General features: G+C 41.5%; 1 protein-coding gene across 4 annotated transcripts in view; it reads left to right on the forward strand.

Annotated features, from left to right (window-relative positions):
- si:dkeyp-27e10.3 (UPF0606 protein KIAA1549) overlaps positions 1–19,095 on the forward strand; it is a 44,922-nt gene that overhangs the window by 4,983 nt on the left and 20,844 nt on the right. For 3 of the 4 annotated variants that reach the window (XM_038301474.1, XM_038301475.1, XM_038301476.1), the window contains exons 2-13: positions 7,493–7,707; positions 10,732–11,874; positions 11,956–12,038; positions 14,094–14,393; positions 14,466–14,652; positions 14,727–14,786; positions 14,876–15,027; positions 17,284–17,461; positions 17,550–17,734; positions 17,811–18,016; positions 18,147–18,274; positions 18,440–18,454. In XM_038301474.1, coding sequence (XP_038157402.1) covers positions 7,554–7,707; positions 10,732–11,874; positions 11,956–12,038; positions 14,094–14,393; positions 14,466–14,652; positions 14,727–14,786; positions 14,876–15,027; positions 17,284–17,461; positions 17,550–17,734; positions 17,811–18,016; positions 18,147–18,274; positions 18,440–18,454 — 2,791 coding nt within the window. In that variant the 5' untranslated portion in view covers positions 7,493–7,553. The remainder of the gene's footprint in view (positions 1–7,492; positions 7,708–10,731; positions 11,875–11,955; positions 12,039–14,093; positions 14,394–14,465; positions 14,653–14,726; positions 14,787–14,875; positions 15,028–17,283; positions 17,462–17,549; positions 17,735–17,810; positions 18,017–18,146; positions 18,275–18,439; positions 18,455–19,095) is intronic. The other variant, XM_038301477.1, reaches the window with a different exon arrangement.

A 19,095-nucleotide genomic window follows, 5' to 3' on the forward strand; every position in this document is an offset into this window, starting at 1 on the left:
ACAGAGAGGATTGTTGGGAAAGACGCAACTGTTTGGGGAAGCTCCTATTTATTATTTCTACCGGTACATTTGTTTTCCATAATGCGGGTGTCACACAAACTGCCTTGCGCTCGCATGTTCGTCTTTCTCGCTGTCGTTCTGTCTTGTACCACTCGCGGTAGAAGTCTGCTTCCGGAGGATCTCCACATTCCTGGCCGCGCGGCTACCATACTTGTGTGTTGAAGCAAATGTGACGTCAACATGGTGAATGGTAAAATCCATAGATTTAGGTATTACCCTAGTGGCCGTTAGCTGTAAAAGTCCATAGATAAGCCGCATTGTTATATAAACCGCAAGGTCGAAAAATGGGGGGAAAAGTTGCGGCTTATAGTCCGAAAAGTACGGTAGTTACGGCAATAGTGACTCGTTTGTTTGGACAGTAGGCTGACAGGAAAGGGGTTATGAAAGAGGGGGAGCGACATGCAGCAAAGGACCACAGGCTGGATTCAAACCCAGGTCGCCCGCGTCAAGGACTAAGGCATCCATACATGGGTTGTGTGCGCTAACCACTGCACCACCAAAGCACGGCCTGTTTTTTCACTATTTTTGAAATAGTTTTACATTTTTACTGAAGTCAGAAGCTAAAGTTGATACTCTCACTTCTAGAAAAGTGTTTTAAACGATAGGATTCATACTTCTACTTCAGTAATAAACATTAATAATTTTGACACCTCTGCCACTAGAGCAGGGGTCTTCAATGTTTTCCAGACCAAGGGCCCGCAAACTGATGCCGAGCTGGAGCGGGGACCCCCTGATTATATATATCAAATGAAACTGTGTTAAATCAAACTGGTCCTATAGTCTCTCTATTACAGATGGAGTAATGTAACTAAAGTAATTTCTCCCTGTGATTATTAAAGTATTTCTGATTCCTGGTTGATGGGACAGGTGTTGTGAATGAAACGGTGCCCAGGTTTGAAACAGCTCCTGTGTGTCGCTGAAAGACATCTTCTGCCTCCATTTATCTGTTTACTACAGTGTGTTAAATTCATGTTAATGTTTATTTAAAGACATTTCAATTCAGGAGGGAATAAAAAAAAAAATATGAATCAACCAAAAGTTTGGCGACCCCCATGCAGTACCTCCGTGGACCCCTAGGGGTCACAGACCCCCTGTTGAAGACCTCTGACCTAGAGGATAGAGGAGTTTGCCCCTCAACTGAAGGGTTGTCGGTTAAAAGCTTATTGCCTGCTGATGGTGGACCGAGGGCCCGCTGGTGCCTGTGGCAATGTGTGTGAGTGGGAAGGACTGAATGTAGGGTAAAGTGCTTTATAAGTACAGGCCATTTACATGCAGGACTAAAAAGAAAAGGAAAATCCAAGCTCATTTTGGAAAACATGCAGATATGCTGTAGGTCGATGCATCAGCGTCTTTATCTCACATCCACGGATAATCAGGAGGTAGCATTATTTTTATCCTAACTGATGTTTCAAAATTTTATTGCCTGAGAAACTCTAATTGAAATTAAAGCTGCGCAATTAATCGCATTTGCAATATAATAATAATTTTCAAATCCCAGAGGCACTAAATTTTGGTAAAGTTACGTATGACAACACTAAGACACAATTTTTTTTTTTTACTCTAGCACATTAGGTGGTAATATGTTTAAAGTGAGTTTGTGCCACAAAAAGTGGAAGAGAAACTTCCAGCTAGCATGTAGATCTATGGAAGTAGAAGTTAGCGCTATTCCAAACAAAGATTACATTAAAGACTTGCAGACAATAGGATTTATAAGGCAATGCAAATTTATTTGTATAGCACAATTCAGTACAAAAACAATGCAAAGTGCTTTACATGATTAAAATACAGGAAGATAAAACAGAATCACAATAAGTAGTAAAAAAAAAATAAAGTAAAAAATGCAGAAACAAAAAAGAATATTCAAAATAGTTGTACTAAAGAAAATATGTTTTAGTTGAACTGTTTAACTAGAACAGTCGAAGGCAATCCTAAACAAATGTGTTTTCAATTGATTTAAAGGAACTCAGACTTTCCGCACTTTTACACTTATCTGGAAGCATAGGAACTAAATGCTGCTTCATGTTTAGTTCTGGTTCTAGGTATGCAGAGCAGACTGGAGCCAGAAGATAAGGAAGCTTTCAAGGTCAGTAAATAATTGAAACTTTGGAGTAAATCATTTAAATATTTGTGGTAATTGCAAAGGAAAATTGCAATAAAATCACATTCATAATATTGGTTTAAAATATATAGCAAAATCGTTCATCCCTGATTCAAATGTTTGATTTCTACTTAGAGCTTTTAATTCCTGCATGAAGCTCTGCTGCATGTGGTTTCTGATGAGATTATAATCTCTTATTAAGTCACTTAAGACAATTATAGCCACTCTAATAAAAAAATGCTGTTTGATCAGCTGTGTGCAAAAGACAAAATGTCTTCAGCTCCCAGAAAGTTGTCACTCTCGCCTCAATACCACCCTCTAGTGGCGACTCCTGCCCGCTACAGAGACAGCTCTAAAGTAGATGGAGGAGTAGGAGTGATCTGCGGCCCCAGATCCTGGTAGAATCTATTTGCTTTATTTCTGTGTTTCCAACTGAACAACAGCAGAAAAGCATGGAAGGGATGTTAACTTTAACTCTAGAAGTTAAATTTATGCAGTTTTTCTTAATTTATATTACAGCTTTATTTCAGAGACAGATTATATTTTTTCTATAAATACAAACTTTATTTGTACAATTAAACATAACAATGAATGCTGAACAGAGGAAACATAAAAAGACAAACTTAGCTAGAGGTTCATCCTAAATCAAACAGAAGGAGTCGAAGTATAAAAGATATATCGAAGAGATAAAAACTAAAGTGGCATTGAAAATAAAATGAGTAACAAACAAACAAATCAAAATAAATTAAGACCAAATATCCTTCATAATTTTAAGTTGGAAGTAATACAATGTAGTTCTTTGAAAATAATAAAATGACAAAATTGAGGATTTCTTCAAAAATGCACATTTATCTATGCAAAACTTTGAATAAAAGATTTATACATTTATGAGAAAAACCTTCAGAGCCATTTTTCTTCTTGGATGATATCAAAACGGGAAATCTTTCTAGTGTCTTTGAAAAGACGTATTTTGAACTCTAAGTTGTTACGACAATGTTGTCAAAATACTTTGTAATAAGAACAAAACCAAAACAAATGAGTGGCAGATGCAGGAGAAAGATGACAGAGCGTAAAGTTTAAAATATTAACGGAATTAGTCATCTTTCAGTTGGGATGTTGCTACCGGCTGGCTCAGTTTTAAAATGGGAGGCAGGGCCTAGCTGAAGGCTCCTTCAGGGTCCCTCGGTTTTTCCAGCTCTCCTCATCATCTACCTGCAGTGAACTTATGGAAGGCTTTGGTTAAAATACTACTGCTCAACTAGAAGCAGGGCTGTTACTCTTAAAACTATTATATAAATAAGCTAAATTTACCAACCAGTGATCCGGTAGATTTAGTTACAAAATGAAGCTGTTGGCCACCCATTATTTCAAGACATTAACCAGTGAGTGCATGACTTGGTCACTGCGACTACTTGGGGGTTTCAGCTCCCTGTTCCCCTAAATCTGTAGAGCCTTTTGGTATCTGTTCTCCTCTGTCAGCCTTGAGTCCCTTTGGGTGGGTCTGGGGCCCCTCACACCTGCTATTGAGCATATCCTCCTGCTAAAGGAGCAAACTTATGGGGTTTAACACTGTTTAAACTTCATAGGGCTTTTCTTCCAATTTTTGTATACATGACTTTACATTGTAGGATACTACCAGTTTCGTTATGGTTTGTGTGTTGTGGAGTTTTCTTTTTGTTTTGTTTATTGCAGGTGTGGAAGCAGGCATCCCTCCCTTTCTCTCCATCTTTAATTCTTGTCCCGCTCTCTTTTTCACCTCCATTTCCGTCTCCATCGCATTTAATTTTGTTGGGCTACCATCCAGGACAGAGACATCACCTTTCGGTGTTACACTGGTAAACAGGACAGGAAGAAAAAAGAAGGCGTCCTTGCTGCAGCACATGGTGTTTTAAATGCCCTGGCAGAAATGAAGCAATATCAAGCCAGAAATTAAACGCAAACATTTTAAACTGGACTCACTGAATTACTCATCTGTTAATACCGATAATGAAGATGATAGTATTCAGACGAATACCCTCATTAGTGGTTGAACAGCAATAGGGGAGATTAATGAAAGCGTTTCTCTCAATAACTCCAAGATGGATTTATATAAACTATTTATTGATATGTTAAACTGACGCCCACACTGTTTGAATGTGAATGTGTGGGACAGAATATTCATAATATACATGTAAAAACATGGGGGGTGCTGCAGAAGACCCTAGTAGCGAGAGGGAGATTTAGAAAAATACTTTGCACAATTCATACATTTCTTATGAATATTTTGGGAATTATTATAAGTGTTGCACCGATACCACTACCAGTATCGGGCAGGGCCCCGATCCAGCACTACAATGGTGGTATCGGTATCGGCGAGTACCAACAAATAGGGCACTGATACCATTTTGAGAGCCAAAAGTTTATTCAACTATTGTCATTCATTCCAGGTAGGCAATAAAAAGTTCTACTGGATTCACTTTGTATTAGTCTTTTTCCTGCTTCACAAAGGTAGGCAGCAGCTTGACAAAGCCATGATGGCAATTATGTTACCTCCAAGTAGTATGAAGTTCTTCATATATGCACACACATATTAATTTCAAACCAATAGTAATGATATTGGCCAATACTGCACAGCCAGGTATCAGGGCCATTTGGGATCCTTTCGCCTTTTTTTAATGTTTAGGATTGTATTTAGGATTTTGATATAGTAATTTTGAGGCCTAATCAGCACAAGTTCATGGAAGTTACATTGTCATGGCAACGTCCGGCAAGCTAGAGCGTGGTATCTAGCAAATTTACAGAGTCTAATGACAGAAGTGACAAGGAAATATGGCACAGAAACGCATCTGTCATCATTCGAGGCTTTATCTCCAAGACCTCAGAGCGCACCTGAACATTTGGACACCTGTAACCAGGCAGGGCACCCTGCCTGTAGCTCAAAGTAAGAGCATGGTGCCACTGCGTGCTTTCATATCTATTCAGTTTAACTTAACCATAGTATTTTAGAGGGGTTTTTTTTTTATCTTGGACTCTTTGTGTAACTGACATGGAGGACTGTTCAGTAGGGATGCACGATATTGGGATTTTGGCCGATATCTGATATGTCGATATTTTAAAACTCATGTAGCCGATAACCGATACCGATATCGATATTAAAGCTGGACAAAAATAAGTAGTATTTGAAAATAGCAGTTTTGTTATCCATTTCTGACACTTTGAAAAATAATATACTCAAATATATTTTCATATGCTGATATCAAATTGATTTTTAAAAACGCGGTATCGATCTATTTTACTTTCAAAATCTCGTGAAATTTCATCGTTCTGTTACAAACTCTCGTGATATTTTGCAAATTCTTGTGAGAATTTGTTAGTAAAATAGATCGATGCCGCGTCAATATACCAACATATAAGAATATGGCAACATATCATGAACTTTCAGGGGATTTCGTAGCATAACGATGACATATAGCAATATTTCATTAGTAAAAGAGATTGATATGGTGTTTTTAAATGGCAATATATCAGCATATGAAGATATTGGGATATTTTAATGGATCAATATTTTTCCCTCGTCTTTAGAAATTTTTAGGTCTGTAAAAAAGAAGTTTTTGAGGAAGAAGTAGTATTTTTTTTATTTTATTTTTTAGACTTTAGAAACTCAGAAGCTGATCAAACATCGGGTTAAATATCGGTGGGGTGGCTGATGTCCGATATTATCGTACATCCCTACTGTTCAGTAACATTTAAATAGTAAAATAATATAATTACTTCCTCATGGTTTGTGTAAAAGGATTTTGGAGCTAATAGAGTCACATGTGACATAAACACAGTGACTCAGATTCATGCCAGCTGACCAAATCTACTTTGTTATAGTGTTATTGTGAGTTTAATTAATAGTGCATATATTCACCTGAGAACTGATGATGACCTTAGCTGTGTGCACTAAAGTGTCAATATCTCAATCTATTTACTTATTTATTTTGATTGTATTTAAAATAGGCCTAAAGGCTCATAGGTCTTTCAGCCAAGAAAAACCAAAACATTTTCATAGCAACCCTTGTTCAAAATTACTTCCAGCGGCCCTGTGTAAAAAAAGTTTACTGTTGAGGCCAGCACCATTGCTGGAATGGATGCAACATGTCATAAATGTAGCTGTTTGTTTTGATGAGTGTTTTATTCTGAGAATTTGTAGTTTATAAAGCTAAACTGCAACCTTTGGCCTCTGTGAAAAATGCCAAATCCCAAATGAAACACTGTGAAACTTTTTCCAGCATCCCTATTAAACATTTATAATTAACACGACGAGCGCAGCTTAAGATTTATATTTAGAACATCCCAAAATCTGACTTTTAAGAGTACAGACATCTTAAACATGTATATTTCTTTTTCTTGATAGTATATGTATATTTTTTAATTGACATTAAAATGATCATCTACCAAACCCCCTCCTCCCCATCAGTCAGATTCACAGCATTGGCTTATGTAAAAATCACCTCCAGCTGTGCAATCTTTGTAAGGCCAGGACAACGCTTCAGATTGGAGAAAAAAACCTGTTGCAACCATCATCAGTCTGCTCTACTTGAACCGGAGGCTTACAGAAGTTCATTGCATTTAGATGAAGGCCCCTAAAGGAGCTTTCAGCTTATCCGCTGAAGGAATCCATAGAAACATCTATCATTGGATCAAAAGATGCAGCATAAAATAAAGAAACCATGATACATTTCCACTTCTTCAGTAGCAATGTTTGATTTTTACTGTTGACATTTTCCCTGATTATTCTAGCATTCCTAATCTCTTTTTCCGTGTCACGGGTTCGGCTCCATATCCTGTTCAGTCCTCTCCTGCTGCAGAGAGAGTCCTGATGAAAAATTGCTTTTATTGATCGACTTCTAGTAACGAGCTACTTGATTACGTGTGATTGCGCCGTTATGATGCAACCAGGAGATTTAAAAGCTTATTTTTTTCAAAGGAGTCCTTTGATTTATGTGACACTGTTACTTCCAACACTATCAATGCCCTTCCCAACCCTCTATTATCCCTCTTACTCTCCTTACACATCATTCCTTTCAGCATAGTTTTATTACTCATTTCAAAAATTCACTCTAACCCCCTAACAACTTTTACTCTCTTTGGCTAAACATTGAATCCATCCATCATTGGTGATTTTCTTGTCTTAGCAGGTCCCATCCGGCCGTGTCTCTGGGACAGGCCTGGTTTGGACCAAGTGAGATCAGTTATTCTGGGATCCATGATGGTCAGACTGGAGGGAAACCAACCGTTTTGCTCCACAGAAACATGTTGTTGATGCGTTATGAATCAGTGTGTGAGTGAGGACTCTGCTGTGCCGTCCAGGTCCTCCTGACGGGCCCTTGGCTCTTTGCGTCCGAGTCAGACCGCCGGCCCTTTGAGGAAGATGGCCCCTGTGATCCCGCTGGGCTCCAGCTTCAGGATCAGGACCAGGAGCGGTATGGACCTGAGAACCGCATCTCACAGGCGAACGCTCGTCGTAATGTTGCTGGTGGCTGGCACACTAGTTTCCATGGCAACCCCAGGCTCAGCTGCTGCAGGTAAGATGCATTTCTTCCATCTGCTGCTTGTGATGGTGGCCTCTAGAAGAGGAGGAATCTGTTCCTTATTTTACTCTCAGCTTGTCAATGCCGCCTCATCAGTGACTCACACCGTCCACACACTCATGAGTCATGTGACCCACCCACCGCTGACGGCGAAGGCTAGAAGTAAGAATCTGTCAGCTGAACCCATCATCACCTCCATCCATCAATCAGATTTACAGATTTCAGGGATGGTTAGTCCGACACTGCGGCTGGATGTCGAGGTCTGACCCGTTTTCTCACATCAGTCTGTGAAGTTATTATTATTCAATTCTGACCTTCACATTAACCGACAGATCTATCTATCTATCTATCTATCTATCTATCTATCTATCTATCTATCTATCTATCTATCTATCTATCTATCTATCTATCTATCATCTATCTATCTATCTATCTATCTATCTATCTGTCTATCTATCTATCTCTGAGTTCTTTCTCCTCTGAATGTGATTGTGCCGCACAGCGTCACCATGGAAACAAGGCGAGGACCAGATGAAAGAGAGTCAGTCGAGGCTGTGTGTGCTTGTCATAGAAATACAAATGTGTTTGAAAAACACTGCAGGAGAGAGAAGAAGGAAAATAAACAGGGAACAAACTGAGCCCCCCCTACCCCTACTATCAGTCTGACAGATATTTACAACTTGACTGACCTCCGCAGACTTCTTTAAAACACCCACTTGAGGCAAAAATATTGCAAACCAAGTTAGGTCTATAATAGTGTATTACAAAATAAGAGTGTAGCGCTTAATTGTAAGGAAAATAAATTGGTATAGGATAGAGATTTAGCCTGGTTCTACTGGAGGCTTCTTCCTGTTAAAAGAGAGTTTTTCCTCTCCACTGTTTCAGCATGCATGCTTGATTTGAGGAATTGGTGCAGAATCAACCATACAATGCAAACGGACGTACTGTCACTACATCCTCACCCTGGAAGAGCAAATCCTGCAGTCAAGGACTGGATGCAGTCAGCCGGGTTCCCTTATGTTGGACCCGGTTCTGTATTCGAGAAGGCGTGTTTTCTGAAATATCCAAAAGGAGAAATGACATTTTAAGTACTAACAGAATTTAATACGCAAAAAGTACAGAGGCAGATTTTTCCGCAGCACTGGATGAAGTAGTAGCAGAGAATAAGGCCTGTCCTCCTCTGTTTATTCTCACCCTGTCAGGGTGTTTCCTGTTAATATCAGACCTTTCTGTATGAAACAGAAACCTTAACCTCAGAATCCGGTTTTAACTGGTTTCCTCTAAAGTCTAAAAACACCAACCACACACTTTACAAATAAGGCCATAACAGCAGTCCAGTTCATCCTAACCGTAACATAAGGCAGAACATAAAAATTTGTCTCTTCTCACAGATTGACATTACCTGTGTTCATTTAGTGGAGTAGCAGCCTGCTGGTTGGGGCATAGAGCTTGGAATCCTGAGGTTCACAGCCTGCCACTCTGGGTCCCTGAGCAAGACCCTTAACCCCACACTGCTCCCCGAGGCGCCGCACAATGGCAGCCCACTGCTCCCCAAGGGGATGGGTTAAATGCAGAGATAAATTTCTCCAATGTGAGATCAATACAGTTCAGTTATTATTATTATTCATTCTTAACACTTAGAGAGAAAACTTTAAAGCAGTCTGACCTGGTGATCCGATGGATCTTCAAGCATCACAAGAGAACCATCACCAAGACTTCTATCATGCGGTTTTACTGGCTTTGGTTATTAACACGGAAGCAACAGTGACCCACTCACACATACTAGGTCTACAACGTAAGCCTGAGTTTTGAAAAACACCAACATAAAACAATACAATATAGAGTCAGACAGGCAGTTCTTTAAGAATGAATACATGAAAGTTCAGCTGTGTTTCAGTATTCACTGCCAGTTTAGGTGGAATGTGGGCAATGAAATGGAATAATGTAAACAGATGCAAAACCCCATCATGCACTAGCCTGGGTGCCATTCCGAACTTAGTCCCGCCCACAAAGTTTGAGGTCGGGGAAGTTCGGTCTGGCTCTGCTCCATAGTAGCGCGAGTATTATCGCCCACTGTCAGGCGATCCAATCAAATTGTCAGGGCGGGCTTTATACGATGATGGACAGATGACCAACAGTAACGTAATCAACCACGTGACCAATGCGCGCTAGGGTGACAACAATAATGGCTGCCGCTGGAGAGTTTGGGTGAGTAGATTCTGCTATTAGGTCTGTTCTAGAAGATATCGACAGCAAATTAATTTTAAAAGAGGAACAGAGAAACGCGATCAAGTCTCATCTTCTTATTATAGGCGTGCAACTGCACGCTTTGATTTTTGTGGACAACAACTATGCCTCGCTTAACATACGTCACGCACTCCGTTGCTCTTATTGGTTGTAGGTCTATCCAATTGAGTGCAGAGGCATTTTTTTTCCTGGTTCGTTCGAAACACGCCCCATAATCACAGCTCTATGGAGCAGGATCATACTCATATTCTGACTAGAATTGAGTCGGACTACGTCAGGCTAATCATGCACCGCGACATATTGCTAAATATTCGAAAATAAATTCGCCAAATGTAAGAGGAACATCGTAGTTTGGTTTAAAGAAAGCATTTTAGTTTTATTATAATTTAGATTGTTGCAAGGATTTTACATTTTGAAGAAATAGAAAATGACACCATATGCCAACCGTCACAAGAATGTGCATGACATCCTTGAGCTCCTTGAGTTATTTACTGTCACAGGTAGGAGCTTCGGCCGGAGAGTAAGTGTTTGTATGATTTAAGGAGGATTCGCCCTCGCACGCTGAAATTAGAACCGGCCCACCGGACATATGGCCTCTATCACACATTACCAGTCCGAGCCTGAAAGAGTTGCAGTGTTGAACTGAGCTTTAGTCAGTCAGGTATTTTATGGGTTTTTTTTGGATCATGGTTATGATGAGTTCAAAAGTCAGTGTTTTTGATGGGATTAATCATTTAAACTCTTAAGATTTTATTCTTTCATTCTTCCCAGGTTTAAACAGGACAATGGAGCCATCATCACACCCCCCGCCGCCATCATCTACACCATCCCTCTCCTCTCACAGTGCGCCGTCAGACTACAGTCACCATGGTAATATTGCTGATTATGGGTCAGCGGAGGACCAGGATGCCGGCGCTCAGGGGATCCACCTCCTTCTGAGACCTCCGGACCTCCTGTCCCCTAGTCTACCTCCGCCTCTCCCCCCGCACAGCCAGTCAACCCTCCCCCCTCCTCCCCCCTGGGAGCAGGGACCCTCCCTAGAGGAAGCATGGGGCTCTGGAGACTACCTGGAAACTCTCTCCTTCATGGTGCCAGATGGTGAAGAACTTGGCCTTGCCACGCCACTGCCCTCCCACCCCTGGGACACCGACTCAGAAGGGGACTGGGTGTCTTATGACAACACCTTTCCTGCCCGTACAACCCTCCCTCTCCTCTCCCGTCTCCCTATCGCCCCCACCTCCACTTCCAGTTTTCCCCTGAACACCCACACTGCTCGTCTGGATGTTTTCTCCACTTGGGACGAGGAATACGACCCGGAGGACATGATGCCTCTAGAGCCGACAGAGGTGCTGCTGCCAGACATGAACAGCCTGGAATACTATAACAAACTGCTGGCCCGAGAAAAGGAAAGACAGAAGGAGCGGGAACAAGAGGAGGAAAAACATCAGACCAAATCCAGACCTTCCATTATTCCCACAACAACCCAAACCCACCATTCTCCTCCAACACTAGACCCTACCCTCCATGTGCCTCCAGCAGAGGTAGAGCGTATACATCCCCCAGAAGGACATATCCCTCCTCTGTCTCCCTCACCTGCTTCTACCAATGAGAAGCCAACTACTCCACCAAGCACATGCCAAACCTCCTCCACCTCTGCTCCAACATCCAGCACCACCAACCAGTTGCCACTTACTCCCCCACAGGGACCGACGTCGCGTCCAATCCAACCTGAAAGACCAGCAGTGATTACAGAAAAACCAGCAAAAAGTCCAGCCATAATGACCACCACCCGGATCACCTCCATCAGTCTAACCAGAGGACCCCCAGTTACCACGCCCAGAGGGGCCCAGACCCCTCTCACTAGACAGTACCTGTGCAATGTCACCAAGCCTGAGCTGTACCTGGTCCGAGTCGGTAAGTCCTTCACAGGGTCATGTGACAGGAAGTACCTTTTTTTCTACTGGACAGGTTTTGCAGTTGTGTCTCTGTCTGCAGTGAGTTCGAAAGGCTCATCGGCAGGTTTCAGTCATGTCCGAGATGTGCTGAGGAGAGAGTTCAACCGCTCGGTGGAGCTCCAGGTAAACACAGGACCCTATGTACTGTCCCTGGCTTTAAAGTCGTAGGGAAACGGCTGTTCCGAATTCTCCCGAGTAGTGCACGACTTTACACAAGTGAATAAGGTGAATGTTATTGGTCATTTATCAAGGGGGCGGGATTGTTGTGGCCGAAGGTTCGTAAGGAACTTTGGTTGTGGCTGATTTCTCGGAAGCATCTTGCTAACCAGTCAGCAACTTAGTTCTAGTAGATTCCCAATGGGAAAGTAGCACTGAATTGTTGACTTAGAAACAACACTGTCAAGGAACGCTATGGACAGAGGAAACATGCAAGAGGAGGAGAGTTTAGTGTCGGAGGTCGTGGATGAGTCTCCTCCATCATCCATTTTTTATTTAGAGGAGGAAAGTGGGACGAAGATGTTGTGGAAGAGGACGTCAGGGCGGCAGAAGCTTGGTTTGGTGTAGAAGGCTTCCAGCCATACATGTTTGAGCCCTTGCCTCTCAACACTGCCAGTTCTGTTAGCTCTACGCCTGCTGAAGACACAGACGTCCATCCCCGTGAACACTGGGACGGAACTCAATGGGAAAGGAAATTATTCTTATGTCAACCGTTGCGTATATTAGCTGCGACATATGAATCAAGAAGCTATGACCGAAAAAATTTGATTGACAGATGACCATTGATGTATGATTGGAAGATAATGAAAAAAAACAGATTTTTAGACAAGGTTTTTTTTTGTAAAATAGAAATTTCCTAAATTTTGTGACACTATCGTCTGATAAAGAGTACATTTATATACATATTTAAGCCAGAATGATTTGACATTTAAATATGATTTCCCTACGACTTTAACTGCCTTCTCATGATCCACTTATTTTAAACAAGTGATAATGTGCAAAAGGTGAGTGACTCCAACATGGGCTTACCTGAAAGTGTTCAGTTTAAACCTGATTAAACCGTTTCTGACTGCAGAGCCCTTGAAGCCTCTAAATCCTGCTTTTTATGCTATCCAATTCTAGGCACATATATGATAAATTAATGCCAATCTATCTATTATGGTTCTGAATTATATCCTACAAATTGCAACCATTTTTGCACAGTCTTTAGCTAGTTCGAAAGCTGTTTTCGGTTTATCACACCCTTTGGGGGTGTTGCTAACTTCTCCAGGCTGTTCATATAAGGGGTTGGGTGATTACGGACTTTATGATGACTCCTCAAGTAGAAGAAACAGGACAACAATCCCTTTGGAGATGCCGGTGTTCTGTCAGATGAGCATACCCCATCAGACCAGCATACCCATAGTCAGTACGCATGCGCAAGAAGTCAGATTTGCGTTTATCCCTTTAGTTTTGTACAAAATTAGACTTTAAACGACCTCATTGGGCGTGTATCCCTTTAGTCGTGTACAAAAAAACACTTTAAGGTCAGATAGCCATACGCTTAAAAAAAAACACAAAAAAAGTAAGGAATTAAATTGTTTTTTTGTACATGACTAAAGGGATATCTATCCGTTGAGGTAGTTTAAAGCTTTTTTTTCGAACAAAACTAAAGGGATAAATGGGTATTGACTATGGTTATACTGGTCTGACTGGGTATGCTCATCTGACAGAACACCGGTAAGGCTGCAGAGTAGAGCAAACTGTTGTTGAGAGTTGCTAAAACACATTTTAGAAAGTTTAAAGGGTAAAAAATGTGCGCTTTGCATAAATACCTAGAAGGAGTTGGCTATTTTATTGTAACATAGTCCTGTTGTTTCAGCCAGGTTTCTATGAGACAAAAAAAATGTATCTGATTTTCACCAAATCAAGTCTTGTTTTCACTTCATGAGCACTACCTAGGTGTTACAACTATTTTGATTGATTGATGGAGGTGTTGGCCCAGTGGTTAGAGAAGTGCGATTGTTCTCTGAGATGGTTGCAAGTACCCAGTTTGATCCTCACTATCTCCACTCTGGGTTCCTGAACTAACCCCGGACGCCACATAATGGCAGCCCCCCAAATGCAGAGAACAAATTTCCCCATTGTGGGACAATAAAGGGATTTACATGTGCATAACTCCTTTGTTCTCCTCTTTTTCAGTTCCTGAGAACTCCATCCAGTTTTGCCTTCCGTGTCGTGTCAGGACCGATTATATTCACGGCCATATCTGTCATCAACGCTCTCCGGCGGTCACCGCGTAGCTCCGGACCCATTCCTACTGTATCCCCACTGTACACCATACCTGACCTCTGGTACCAGATCCACTCAGTGCTGCAGTTTGTTCCCACCCACGTTGATGTCAGGGTGTGCAACTTTACAGAAAGGGTGGAGAGAGGGCTGATGATGGCGTATGCAGAGAGCCGAAGGAGGTCTCATGAGGCAGGAAACGTCACTGTACAGGTGAGTCATACCTGTTCGCCGATCTCCCGATATCACAATCAGATGATTAAGTCTTTGAATTTCCTCTCACAGCTGCTGAACATCACAATGGGCGTAGCTCGGCCAGCGTCGGGCCGGAAGGTTCCCGTTGACATTACGTTTGCGGTGCGAGACGGAAGGGGCTACCTTCCAGGGTCGGAGGTTAGCGATCACCTGAGGAAGCTCAGCATGGTTGAGTTCAGCTTCTATGTTGGATTTCCTGCTCTACAGATTGCAGAACGTACGTCAACACACAACTCAACATTAATCCTTAATGTGGGTTTAAAATAACTTTTTAAATCTGTGTGTTCACAGCCTTCCATTATCCAGAGCTAAACATGTCTCACCATCTGCGCACCACTTGGGTCCGTACAGGTACAGCTGCAGCTCCGACTCTCATCGGAAGAAGTTGTGTTAGAAAAGTCGTAGCTGTAGAGTTTCACCTTTTCTCCGTATGCTTTCAGTCCTATTAGGTGTTTATGAGCAGCAGGTGGCTGAGAGGAGCTTTAAAGCGCGTTTGGAGAGACGTCTGGCTCTGCTTCTGGAGGAAGGACTGCAGGAGACCAGCAGGAGGCGCTGGAGAAGAGCAACTGCAGTCGGCAACAACAGTCTGCAGGTAGAAACCAATCAGAGTAAAATGATCTGCTAAAAGATTTTTCACAGCTGCTCAGGTTTATTTGATCATCAGATACCTGCCTCTGGGATGTGCTGCGTCAGCATTTGAGATAGTTTCAGCAATAATACAAAGAATCAAACAAAAAACAACTAGTTATTAGATTTGTTTTGGTAAACTAACAGCATAGCTCTAAACGATGAAATGTTTTTCTGGTGCAATTTTTGGAATAATATTAAATAAGCTTAATATAAAGATCATAAAACCTCTTCCTTAGTGATAAAATAGATACATATAAACATATTTCCAGATAGGAAGCATATTGTTACCATATATTGTTACTCTAGGAGGTGCTGTTTCTGTCTGAAGGGAGCAAACACACAGAGCCAATCATTCACTTTCCCTGTAAACTGAAATATTGCTGTATTTGCTCATTTATAAAAACACATAAGAATCCATCTGTCCTGCTCCCACTTCAACCATTGGAGATAGACACAAAACAGCTCCACCAATCATTTTGCAGCATTACTATGGTCCATGGGCGTAGGTTTGCATAGGGACCATAGGGACATGTCCCTACCAAAATTTTGGAAGGACCTATTTGTCCCTACCAATAATTGGATGTGAGCAACATGTTTATAATTTACTATACAGCAGCCGCTTCTTTTCCTCTCGCAGCTTCTCTGCCTGGTAGCTGCAGCTGCCTGCTCTTTCCTGTCCCTTTCACATAGCAGCGCATCAACTGTGCTGCGCGGTTTAACTCTCTGATTATTCTGCCTTAAGTTCCGCCTTCTCTCTTTCTGATTGCGTGTTTTCTAGTCTGTATGTGCGCGCGTGGGTGCTTGGAGCGCGAAAAAAAAACGACGCTAAAATAAATTAATATTGGGCTACGAAACTAGTCCAAATGAAAAAACTTATTATCTATTCTAAAACAGGCGAAAGGTTCTGATTGGAATTCTGTAAAGAAGCAGGAGAGAGTTTTTTGATTTGTGGAACTTGAGAAATGTAAGTTAACAACGTTAGGATTTCTTTTATTTTATCTTTTAATCAGATCAGCCAAAGGCTTCTTAAAGAAGATCTTTTATGAAAGGAAACCAGGTGAAACAGAAACGTTTAAACGTTTCCTTTGGAGGAGTTCTGGATGGAGAATATTGACAAGACAAAAACTTTTTTTTTTTTACTTCTTAAATGCAAAATGTTTACATATTTTTTTTACAATCTTGTTATAATTCCTGCTCTAAGTGGGTTGCTCTGTCGGCTAAAGGCACATTTTAGTGGCCCTATACTCCAGTTTACGATTAATCAACTACTAAATTAGTTCACGATTATTTAAATAATTTGTTAATATGATTGTTTCAGCCATAGATAAAATACATGAAATTAGCTACACAGAGTAACTACAGCCCAGATGTACAACTTCTAATATTAATACTTTAAATGCTCAGTGTCAGTTCCTCTTCTAGTTCCAGTGCACATGTAAATACAATACATTTATTTTCCGTCCCTTGAATGTATTATTTTGCATGATCCAGAGAGAGCATATTAGATAAAAAAAAATAAGAGTGGGTTTTACCTCTGTTTACCTCTGCACAATTCTATATCATCAAAAGAAAACACAGGATAAATCCATATATTTAGACTTTATTTGGTTAAACAGACACTGTCTTAGTCGCAGGTAAATTTAAATGCAATCCTTTTCAAAGTGGAAAAAGTCCTAATTCCACATTCATCAGAGCCAGTGATGCTTTAAATATTGATAAACAGCATCTAGTGCATGTAGTGCTTATAAGATTTGTATTAATGTAGCAAGAAATGCTGCTGTTCTCTTTAAACAAAATGAGCCCTGAAGCTCACATTAAGCATAAAAAAAGAGCATGCATATTTGTGCAAAGGACCAATGAAACTGAAGAATAGTGTCCCTACCAAAGTTGAAATCAAACCTACGCCCTTGCTATGGTCTAAGGCAGAGGTCATGGATTAGCGGACCGCGGTCTGGATCCAGATCCACTTGCTGGCTAATCCGGACCCAACCTGATTTATAACATTTATAAATTATTGCATGTTGTCTGACGGCAGTGTCTAACTTCACTTGCACCTCTTCTCCTGTTAATACGGTAAAAAATGGCACCCACAGGAGTCAAAACTTATTACATATGCAGATACACATTGTAGTTAATTTAAAAAAAGAAAGACACAAATGTTTTATTTCCCCATTATTGTTTTCCTTTAAAAAGTAAATCTCAATGTTTTTTTTGTCAGGTGGTGCGAATATCCAGGCTGTCTGGACCGGAGCGCCCCCTAGAAGTGTTTTACTTTGTAGAGGGTCCAGGTGGGGAGAGGGTCCCAGCGGAGGTAACTGCTGCCACCATGAACCGCCTGGACCTTCAGAGAGCTGCCATTGTCCTTGGTCACCGAGTCCAGAGGCCGCTGGCTCAACGTGAGTCATAGACTTTATTTTTTTTTTTCTTGAATTGTTTTTAATCTGATGCATTCTGATCTATAACCTATTCCTCTCCTGTGTCTAGCTGTAGAGACTCCCTCTGTCCCTCCGGCTGAGACTCAGAGTAGCAGTATCTGGTTGATTGTAGGTGTTGTTGTCCCTGTCCTGCTAGCAGTCTTTATTATTATTATTCTCTACTGGAAGCTTTGTGGGTCCGAGAAGCTTGAATTTCAATCGGATGCCATCAACACCATCCAGCAGAGGCAGAAGGTACAACCAGCAGTAGTTAAGTTTCCCCTGAATGAGTTTTTAGTGAGTTCACGTCTGACATTGTTATTCTCTGCAGCTTCAAGCTCCAAGTGTCAAAGGCTTTGACTTTGCAAAGCTCCATCTGGGTCAGCACAGTAAGGACGACATCATGGTGATCCAGGAGACTGGCCCCCTCCCGGCCCCCATAAAAGAGGCCACACCCTCTGATGGCGGAGACCTCAACACTCCTAAATCCAAGGGATCGTCCTCTAAAGCAGCACGTTCAAGCCGCCGCAGGGGAAGGTCAGAGAGCTTACGTAAAATCCTGTTTAGATAAAGTTTCTGTTCAACCAGTTGTCTCCTGTAAAGCGACGCTCGCCCCTGCAGATGGAACCTGTTTTGTTTATTGGACTAAGATGTTGTGTCCCATTAGGCTCAGCCCTTCAGATGGGGACTCATTGGGAAGTGAACAATCCAGCGGCAGAGAGTCAGCTGAGGAAAGCACCAGACCTGTGGCTACGCCCAGTGATGGGAAACACCACAGAAAAATGCCTAAAAACGGTGAGCCTTGGTGATTTCAGCTTGTGAGCATTTAGTCATAAAGTAAAGTGAGATGATGGCGAAAAAGAGCTGAATCTTAAGATGATGGCAATTGTTGTGGAATATTAGCTTTTTTTTTACCACTCTTCTTTGCTGTTTTTCTATTTATCGCACTCCTTAATGAAGGGAGGAACAAAATAGGTACGTTTAAATCTGTATTTGTTGTTTTAACCATTACTCACCTCATCTCAAACCTGTACATGGGGTGTCCTTAAAGCATTACCAGGCTCTGATGCACCTCAACAAAATTGTAGGTGACCGCAGACAAAAAGGAAGGAGGGAGGAGAGAAAGGAGGCCTCTGATTGGTCAATTCTACATCCACTCTACGCTATGCGTATTTCCTGTTTGGTACATAATGGCAGAAATTCCGGCCGTAATGCCGTCCACCTCGCCTGGCACACCTCAGACACTATCCCAGACACCGTGCAGGATGCTAATAGTTCTGTGCGACGGTCTGTTAGTTTGCAGGGGTTGTACACGGCGAACATGCTCCTCAAACTGAGACATAGAGACCCACATTCCTAGCTAGTTTGTGATTGGTTTTATTGCGTGGTATAACATAGCGCAGACCACGCTTCAAAATTGGGAATAAATCAAAAATATCTGTGTCATACCTGCGACAAGCTAACTGCGACAAAAAAACAGACAAAAGATTTAAGCTCCAAACAAAAGAAAGACGAGACAATGGACAGGTATTATTGTTAAGGAGGTTGATTAATGGGACAAGAACTGATGGGTGTAAATTACTGTGTTGATACTGTTGAAAAGCAACTACTAAAAC

This window comes from Cyprinodon tularosa, unplaced genomic scaffold (genome assembly GCF_016077235.1).
Source record: "Cyprinodon tularosa strain WSP-4 unplaced genomic scaffold, ASM1607723v1 ctg469, whole genome shotgun sequence".
Classification (NCBI taxonomy): domain Eukaryota; kingdom Metazoa; phylum Chordata; class Actinopteri; order Cyprinodontiformes; family Cyprinodontidae; genus Cyprinodon; species Cyprinodon tularosa.